A 10,362-nucleotide genomic window follows, 5' to 3' on the forward strand; every position below is an offset into this window, starting at 1 on the left:
CTAGTAAAACCTTTGCTTTAGTCCCCCAAACTTTTGAGGCCCGTTATTTTATTTTATTCTTAGACAATATTGAAGATTGTAAAAAGAAGTACAAAATTTATATAATAAAAGAAGGGAACAAACTTGTTATATCCCGCATTTTCAGAGCATGAGCGTGACACGTGCTTCCTCAAAAAAATTGACAATCATGTTGTTGCTACATAATTTAAACTCACGTTGATAGTGTTGTATCCCGTATTTTTGAACGTCGGATTATTTGTAAGCTGAGGTGGGGCCCACACGTCAAGATTTTTTTTGGAACATGTGACAAGTTATATGAATCACATATGTAAATTTAAACACAACTCACGAAGGACCCTTGGGCCAAATCAAAGTGGAAGCCCTCCAAACGAATATTTTTAAGAAAACGTTTTCGGGTGACCTGACTTCGAGGGGCAAAAACGGTATTATAAGTTTGGAATTTGGGAAAATACCAAGAAATAGAAGTTGTAGATAATTGAATTAGCTTTCCAACCATAGGTCGTGGGTTCCCAGGTGACGTCGGTACAAGGAGATATGAACGTTTTAAGGTCGAAAGGTCAGCGGGCTAGGCCCAACTCGGGCCCAACCGGGTTAGGCCCATGACCCATGATTATTTAAGTAAAATTTCAGCCTTTCCCCCTCATTTTTCACACCAAAACGCCCAGAAATGGAGGAAAAGAGAGAAGAGATCCTAGAGAGAAAAATCAATTTTTGACCAAAATCCGAGCCCCGAATCCCGAAGCCCATGAAGGGAAAAGTGTTGTACGCTGCGTTATCTTCAATTTGAGCTAAAAATCAACCAAGGAGGAGGGTGATAACGTGGTGGCTGAATGTTTAAGGTATGTATAAGGTTCCTTTTCATTGCTAACAAGTTTATTTAAAGTTTTAACGGATTAGAACGGGAAAATAGCGATATAAATTCGTCCGTTGTCATAGAAATTGATTGTAGAAGATTATGTCATTTTAATATGATTTTTATGATATTATGGAAATGAAGTTGTTAAAGTGTGGATTGTTGTTGTTGATTATGAATTTGAAAGTAGAAAATGCGTCGTGGTAGTTTTGTTGTGTATGTAGGAATTTCGGGTGGAATATGGAATTGATGGAATTGTTGAATATTGTATAGATTGCTTGGAATGTTCTTGGCCTATGTTTGAATGATCTTAAATTAGTACATGAATATGAAAATGGTGATATTGATTTGAAAGTGCAAAGTTGGTTTGGAAGTTGTTGCACTATTTAGAAAAGAAGACAATTTATGTTAGAATGCGTTTCAAATCGATTGTTGATGCTATTGGTATTGCTGTTGGTATGGTTGTTGATATTTTGACCGAGTTAAAATCTCGGGGATGTTGTATGTATAGGGGAGATGCTGCCCAAATTTCTGTAGACAAGTATGGATTTAAGATTGAATTCCCAAAGGCTTATAATTAATATTTGGCAATTGTGACCAATTGTAGATTTTGGAGGAAACGGGATTTGAGTTTGGACAAGCGTAAAAAGCAAATAAGGTATGTAAAGCCTACCTTTCTTTCTTTTGGCATGTCCTAGTCGTAATAGGCTATGATACGTGTGTTGGGGAAAGCTCCATTCTTAGAAATCTGAGCATAGTTCTGACCCTTATTCGATTCAATGTAATTGAATTGTAAACTCTATGCTTTGATGAAAAATAACTTAAACACTTTTATTTTTTTTAAAAAGAGTTTTGTGCCATAAAACGTCCGTAACTTTTACAAATAGACTCGGATTACCTTGAAACGTTCGTAGACGACTCCATAAGGCCCAATGTCCGTAATTTACGTACGCCACCTCGACTTGACCCGAGGTGGGCCCACAATTTCTGAAACCTTCTTGTATTGTTCTATTTGACTTATTTTCGTACTATGATTAAAAGAAAACTTTTGGTTATTGTTCCGACTACTAAATGATAGCTGTTTTAACTATTCCATTGAATCCTATGATATTTTGATATGTACAAATAATCTCAGCATTTTTACTTTGACATAATCCGTCGTAACATCCGAAAGGTACGTACTATGACTATCGTATGATTTCTTTCCTCAATGACCTGTCATTCGGACTATCCTATCGGGTCTTTCTAAATATTTTATGATGCATATAGTTTCTCACTACTCTACTCGTGGGTGCCTCAATGCTTCCTTCACTGAGCCCGGGCCAGGATATGTTATCACGCGTATTCCACTACATTGTTCGCCGTGCCTCGATGTGAGGGGGCAGGTATACATGTACATGGGTTGTGGAGTATGCTGTGCCATGTACACATATTCTGATATATGATGATATGATATGATATGGTCATCTGATATGTTTGATATGTGCACATTCTAATATGATATGATATGTTACGGAGCTATTCCCTACTCTGGAGTATGTTGTGTTGTGGCGACCACGTTCTGTTCACCGTGTCCTATAATGGGGTCGGATATGGCATATGTTCTGACATGCATTACCTATGTTTTATGAGTAAGCATTTTTGATACTCCGGTTGCTACACTTATTTTCTGTATCCCCTGTTCAGATTATGACTCTGTTTATTGTACCTTATGCTTTACATACTCAGTACATATTCCGTACTGACCCCCTTTTCTTCGGGGGCTGCGTTTCATGCCGCGCAGGTACACCCAGATGATGTGGAGTTATTATAGGGGATGTCCCAACAGAGTTGGCAAGCTCCATTTGCTCCTGGAGTGCTGCCGAGTCAGAGTTCGTACGTGTGATTCTTCTGGATTGATGTAGAGACTTTGCAGACAGAGTCGTAGGTATAGTATGTCAGTTGTGTATGCGGCTTCATCAGCCGATATGTCCTTCTGTACTATGTGTTAAATTCTGTATGATCATAGATTCTGTTTGATTTGGAAAACATCGGACAAGAATATTTTGAGAGTTTATTATGTATTTTATCTTTATTTGATTTAAAAAGACTATTAAGATTATGTGTGCCCTAAAGGTCTGTGGGTCCGCTCGGCTCCGGATGTGGGGTTGGGTGCCTATCACACCCTAGTGGAATTAGGGTGTGACAAAACTATCTACTTTTTAAGAGGAATATTTTAGAACTTTGAACTAAATTACTCAAAATCTTCATATTATTAAATAAAGTTTTTACAACAACATCTAAGATAATGTATTTAAAACATATGACTAACATCTTATTAACTTGAATTAATCCTCACTATTATAAACATTAATGATAACGTTACTATGTGAAGTAAATGCAACAATTATAAAAAAAAATGCAAGACTAGAATTTTTTTATGTATGTGTAGTATATATTTAAGGTCTCAGATTAAAATTTAGCTTTAGGCCATTAATTGTATTGAGACGCCCTTAGTTGTTATACATTAGCTTGAGGTCGTTGTCCTGTCTTAAAATTCCGAACCCCCCATCGGAGGTTTAATAATGGTAAAGGCCATGTCTTCTCTATATGGGATGTGACCGATGAGAACAATAAAGACTGCTATAAGGCTAAATGGCTTTGCTTGGTGACAAATGGTCCAAGATTTTACTTGATGTGTCCGGAACTATTCGATAATCGTAAGTTGGCGTATAAGGATAGAATTCGGCTGTGTTGGGACCCCATTTTTGCATCGTTTCAGTTCAAGCTGCTTGGGAGATAACTCGGAAAGTTGAATCAAGGTCGTGGATGATTCTTTGGTAAAAAATGATTCAAGAATTAGTCGTTTTGTTAGTTTTTCTTCAATTCAGAATGCTGTTTCTCAAACTTCTTCTTGCCGCACTCATTATGTTTTGTTCTTCTGTTCGTGGATATCTCAAAAAGTTGGATCAAGGTCGTGGATGATTCTTTGGTAAAAAATGATTCAAGAATTAGTCGTTTTGTTAGTTTTTCTTCAATTCTGAATGCTGTTTCTCAAACTTCTTCTTGCCACACTCGGTATGTTCTGTTCGTGGATAACTCCGAAACTTGATCAAGATCGTGGATGGATTTTGGACAGTTTGCTGATTCTCTATGTCTTGCTTAGCAAAGTTAACTTCAATTTGTAGCTTAGAATTAGTTGTTTTGTTAGTTTTTCTTCAATTCTGAATGCTGCTCTGGGTATTACGTTCTGTTCTTCTATTCTTGAAATTCTGTAATCAAGTTTCTCAAACTTCTTCTTGCTGCACTGGGCATGTTCTGTTCTTACTGTTCATGGAAAACTCAGAAATATGGATATAAAGATGTGAATGGATTTTGGACAGTTTGCATGTTCTCTATTTCTTGCTTAGCAAAGCTAACTTCAAGCACTTGTTGCTTATGTCTAATTACAAGTGTAGCAGTATTTGGGGTGCGTTTGAACGGAGGAATTTAGCCCATTGAATTCTACATATAATATTGCTCTTGTTGTGATTATCAAACAAATTTGGATATCATTTTTCAAAACTACATCTGTTGCTTTATTGTTGGTTACACTAACTGTTTATAGCTGATTATCACTCATCTTTAGGTACCTTGTTAGGCTAGATATGAAGAGCTACATGTTGTATTAAGTTAACTTAATCCCAAGCTTCAAAACCAACCACGGAAACAACTTTTGTTTGAACTTACTAGTTAAGGGAATTAATGTCTTACATACCATAAATTACTAGTTAACAAGAAAAATCCAACTTATTATGCAACTTGTCCTATCAATATTGAGTAGATGTTATGGTAAAACTTGGATATATATGCATGCACTCACTCTTATTAGCTTGAACATGTACCCACAAGTCATTAAGATTCAGGTAGAATTATAATGCACACCTAGTGAGTTTCAGTCACTTAAATTGCATTATTGCACTCTCTGTCTAAGGAATTAAATGTAAAATTTTCAGCTGACTTTCACACCTTCTTTTGCTCACTTTCTTCTTTTCATGTAGTTCAATCCTATTTGTAATTTTCCGCTTTAAGTAATTCAAATTAATATAATTTCATTACAATAATAATAATACAATTCTTGATTAATATTTACCCTAACCTTCCTCATTCTAAAGCCTTAAAGATTTATCAGAGACTATAAAAGTATTTAGTGGTAGAATTCTTAGGTAACATATTACATATGATCATTCCAGGAAATAATATAGTTTTGGGACTACCTTCTGTGGTGACACGCATAGTTACAACAAACTAAGGGTTTTTGTATCGACTTAGAAAAGTTAAGGTGATATATTTAGTGGCAACCTCAAATAAATGTTTCGTGGCGACAGTGCCTTGGCCGCCAAAATGTACTAACTTTTGCTAATAAAACATGGCTGAAAAATTAATAGTAGCGGCTTATAATTAGTCGCCACGAAAGGTATATGGAGCTTTGAGCTCTACAAAAAAGAGAAGACCTCTAAATTTGACAAAACGAGAGAAATTTTGGTTGTTCGATTTGCGCGCTTCCCCGTTGTTTGATAAAACGCCACAGAGAGATAAATATTTGGTTAAAGTGAATTCTGCCAAATGTTAGTTTCGTTATAATAACTTGAATTATTCTCTGACTTTTTTCTTATTTTGCTTTGGTTGTAAAGATTACTTACAGACTTGGTAAATATTCTTCAATTAGCTTGACAATTGAGTTTGGTCATGCATAGGTTATTTAAAGGAAGTTGGCTTTGGACAATGGTAAACTTGGCAAATATTCTTAAATTAACCTCTCTTTCTCAATTTATGTGATACACTTTCCTTTTTAGTCCGTCCAAAAAAGAATGATACATTTCCTCATTTGATAACAATTTAACTTTAAACTTTACCTTTTAAGCTTAACGAGATGATCTATAATCATACAAATATCTTTGACTAATTTTAGACCACAAGATTCAAAAATCTTCCTTTTTTTCTTAAACTCTGTGTCCAGTCAAATTATATCACACAAATTCGGAGGAGGGAGTAGCTTGAAAGTTTGATTTCTCTGATCATACTGATGAATAGTATAGCATTTTAGACCAATAACACATTGAGCTAATGCTTTATTTAATCAATTTTATAGCCTCTTAATTACATTTAAATTCTGGCAGTAAAGGTGTTTGCATTTTGAAGAACTAATATATAATATATACGTTAAGGATGTTCAGTATGTAATATATATCGGTAATATGTAATAATCGATATGTCTACACGGTTTAATTTTTCACCCTTGTTGGGTTGCGGCTCCTCCATTGCATTCTGGGCAAGTTCACATCCTTTATACAGTAGATTTAAGATCTCTTTTGCCATTAAGTTGAGTGAGAACTGAATATATGTGTGAAAATGGTGAAATAAGCAAAGAAACCCAACCCTAGTTCAGAGTCGGTGAAAGGGAAAAGAAGGGGGGAGAGAGAGCAAAAGATCTTTAATTTATCTGGAAAATGTACAAAATGAATTAGTTGGCTCATCTAGAAGGATCTCTGTCCTTATATACATTGGGCCGACCCGGCTGTGTGTATTGGGCTAAAACTAAGCCATTCTTTACACTAAGTTGGGCTACAACAACAAATAAATAGATGTACAGAACATATAAACCATATACAAAATATACAAAATAAATTGCTTCACGTGCGATCTTTTGTTTGAGACTGGGAGTGAATAATAGGAACTCCAACACCCCCCTTCAAGTTGGAGGGTGGTTGAACATCTAACTTAAGAAGAAGAGAGTGATGAGTAAGACTAGTAAGGGGCTTTGTGAACACATCAGCCAGCTGGGAGGCAGTGGGAACATGCTGCAGATCAATTAAACCATCTCTAAGCTTGGCCCGAATGAAGTGACAATCCACCTCGATGTGCTTGGTCCGCTCATGGAAGACGGGGTTACGAGCAATATGGATTGCACCTTGATTGTCACACTTAACAGGAACTCGAAAGGACACAGCAAGGCCAAAATCAACAAATGTATCACCAACCAGACCAACTCTGCCATAACCTTACTAATGGACCTGTATTCAGCTTCAGCTGAGGAAAGGGACACAACTGGTTGCTTCTTGGCCTTCCAAGATATAAGAGAACCACCTAAAATAACACAAAAACCAGTGACAGAGCGACGAGTGTCAGGGCAAGCAGCCCAGTCACTGTCACAAAAAGCAGTCAAAGACAAATCAGATGAGCTGTTGAAGAAAACACCAACATCAGGGGACCCTTTGAGATATCTAAGAAGGTGTAGAGCTGCCTGCAAATGGAAATGAGTTAGCTTTTGTAGGTATTGGCTCAAGTGTTGAACCACAAAGGAAAGGTCCGGCCTGGTGTGGGTTAAGAAATTAAGCTTTCCCACTAAACTTCTGTAGGACTCAGGAGAAGATAAAGGATCACCCATGTCAACCTGAAGCTTAACAAACAGATCCAAAGGGCAAACAACAGGACTAACAATATCACATTTATACTCAAGGAGGAGGTCTCTGATGAATTTTCTATGATGAAGTAACAAGCCAGTAGGAGAATAAGCAACCTCAATGCCAAGGAAGTAGTTAAGAGTGCCTAAATCCTTGATTTTAAACTGATTGTCCAAAAAGGATTTGAGAGCAGTAATTTCATCCAAATCATCACCAGAGAGAATCATATCACCACATAGACAACCAATAGAACAATAGAAAAGGAAGATGGGGGCCGGATAAGAAAAGATGGAAGTTACTCGTTTAAGAGTAATAGATGTTCACCCTAAATATAGTAATATTTACAAAACTTCGCTTTGACTGTCCTCAAATATCAATAAATTTTGGTTTTAGCATAGTTAAACACATTTAATAATTTAATTATTTGATATAAATGCGCACTTTGATTTCTCTGATAATGACTTTTTGTAAATTTGATGAATTGTTAAGCACTTAATTGTTCAATTCTTAACGTGTTATGTTTTTTTTTTTTTACCATTACTTCATGTTTGAAGGTAATATTGTCTAAAAAGTAATTTAAAATATCACACATTTTTCATAAAAGGACCAACAATACACATTTTAATTTTAGTTCGTTAAAAGCTAGGTGGCTTAGAGACCGTTTGGATTGGCTTATAAGTTGCTTATAAGCTGTTTTCAGCTTTTTTTAGTGTTTGGCTAGCCAGCTTAAAGTCATTTTGTGCTTAAAATAAGCTTAAAAAAATAATTGGGCCCATTTAACTTAGCTTATTTAAAGCAGCTTATAAGCTGAAAACAGCCTATAAGCCAAAAAAAAAAAAAATTAGACTACCCCAACTTATTTTTTTTAGCTTATAAGCTGTTTGCAGCTTATAGGCATAAGCCCATCCAAACGGCCTCTTACCAAAGAAGTATAAGGACGAAATTTAACAGTTTCTTTAATAATTGAGGGGACTATAGTTAAAATTATCACTTTTTATTGTGAGGGGATAGGGCAGCCAAAATAGGTCAACGCGTCTACCAGTAATAATTAAGTTGTCAATCACAATGATGGTTGCCACTTTTCTATCTCTTTTTTTTTGTTTTTTTTTTTAATAATTTGCTTAAAACTTCAATGACAAGTTGACAACAAGGGAGGAGAGTAATATAAAATGCCACTTTTGTGTATAGATCTCTGTTAAAATATGAAATTAGCTCACAAGACAAATGATGAGTCGTGAAATTACGGGATATTCGATGCTAATTCCTTAAGCTTTTGTGACTCTTTAAGCACTTTTGTTGTTACTTTTTGTGTATTTATGTTGTTTTGTAGGATAAGATGTCCGGAGAGCATAATGGAGCAAAACGGAACAAAATGAAGCAAAAATCCAGCTGAACTGAACCAGGGCATCACCTGCGAGTCGCAGGTACTACATGCGAGTCGCAGGTGGTGCAGCTTCTGTTGACAGAGATGGCCCAAGAAGACACCACATGCGACACCACATGCGAGTCGCAGGTGGAACATGCGAATCGCATCTGGTGTCGCAGATGCTGCTCAACAGATAATTGAAGATGTGACACCTGCGATGATGTGGTGCAACCTGCGACTCGCAAGTTGCACATGCGACACTATGTGCGATTCGCACCAGATGCGCAGGGGTATTATTGTCCAGATTTTGTTCCCGTTTTTGGAATGATATAAATACTCTTTTAGGGTTTGTAATAGATATCTTTGGCCATTTTTCTTACAAGCTTGGAGGCTAGGGTTTTTCTACACCATTGGAGGCGAAGATTGGAAGCACTTCAATGAGATATTTCTTAAACCTTTCTTCAATTCCTTGTTTTATATTGAATATTTAAGTGTGTAGTATATCATTTCTATACTTGAATCTTGTTTATGAAAATATTCTTGATTAAAGTTTGGTTTGAAACTCTTGTTATGCTTATGTATTGAATGATTTTTATTCCTAATGAAGTGGGTTAGTGTTTCTTTAATTAATCTCGTTCTTGAATGTTTCCAAAGGGATTAGTGTTGACACCCAATTTTGTCCCTCTTTTATTTTAGTTTACTCGGATTTCTAAATTTAATGACGAGCTAAATACTTTATTTTCACAATATTTTTGCTACTACTATTAATATCACTACTTATATTTTTGACATTATGAGCATTACTTTATCATAAATTTTGAACAGCTAGTCATCGTTTTCGTTTCGGGTTTGGACTCGTTAAATTAATTACAAGATAAACACTTTGCAAAATATTTATTTTTACATATTAATTATTTATTGTCTTTACATAATATATATTATACCAGTTATTAAATTAGAATCCCAAAAATAATTAAATAGCGGAGGAAGAACACACATTTTTTGGACCAATCTATTATTTCCCTACCCAAACAAATCAGCCCACATTATTTCCCTACCCAACCCACATTTTCAACCCAACTAAAATACTAAACGGACCAGCCCATTTTCTACCCTACCCGGTCCGGCCCAATTCCCTTATTCTTTACCCTAAGCCCTCACTCTCCTCTCTTTCTTTTCCCTCATTTTTTTCCGCCTCCCCCATCCCCTTCAGCTCTCTCTCTTCTCTCCAACCCTACCCGCTTCACCTGCTCCTCTTTTCCTCACACCCCCTCCACTCACCGCTGTCCCCCACACTCCCTGCCACTCCCACTCGCCGCTGTCCCCCCACGCTTGTCCCCCACTCCTTCGTCTCTATCATACGCTCCTCTCTTTTCTTAAACCAAACGAAGCCCTATAAATTCGGGGCGAATGGTTCTGTTAAAAAAAAAAAAGAAAAAAGAAAAAGGAATCCTAACATCGACAAAGATCCTGGAACCACGACAATCCCCTACAAAACACAAGTTTTAATCAACAAAAAAAAACAGCCAACAATTACTCTATTTTCCTTTCCTTTTCTGTTTAAAACTCTAGTTACTTTAATTGGGTTTCGGTTCGCTTCGAGTTCGAGCAGGGATTCAAGGCCTCGACGCCCCACTTCACTGTACCACAAAAAGGTAATATCGTCTGTTGTTTAGTTTCTTTAGCTGATAATGTTGTAT

General features: G+C 36.3%; 1 protein-coding gene across 1 annotated transcript; it reads right to left on the bottom strand.

Annotated features, from left to right (window-relative positions):
- Positions 1 to 6,704: 6,704 nt before the first annotated feature.
- Positions 6,705 to 7,523, bottom strand: LOC132609363 (uncharacterized mitochondrial protein AtMg00810-like). Its single transcript, XM_060323322.1, has one exon. It carries the CDS (start codon positions 7,521 to 7,523, stop codon positions 6,705 to 6,707), a length of 819 nt encoding a protein of 272 aa, XP_060179305.1.
- Between the last annotated feature and the right edge of the window lie 2,839 nt (positions 7,524 to 10,362).

The sequence above is a fragment of the Lycium barbarum genome, chromosome 1 (genome assembly GCF_019175385.1).
Source record: "Lycium barbarum isolate Lr01 chromosome 1, ASM1917538v2, whole genome shotgun sequence".
NCBI classification, from domain to species: domain Eukaryota; kingdom Viridiplantae; phylum Streptophyta; class Magnoliopsida; order Solanales; family Solanaceae; genus Lycium; species Lycium barbarum.

Excerpts from the sequence above, each read along its gene's own strand:
- LOC132609363 (XM_060323322.1), bottom strand. The coding sequence starts at position 7,523 with ATGATTCTCTCTGGTGATGATTTGGATGAAATTACTGCTCTCAAATCC.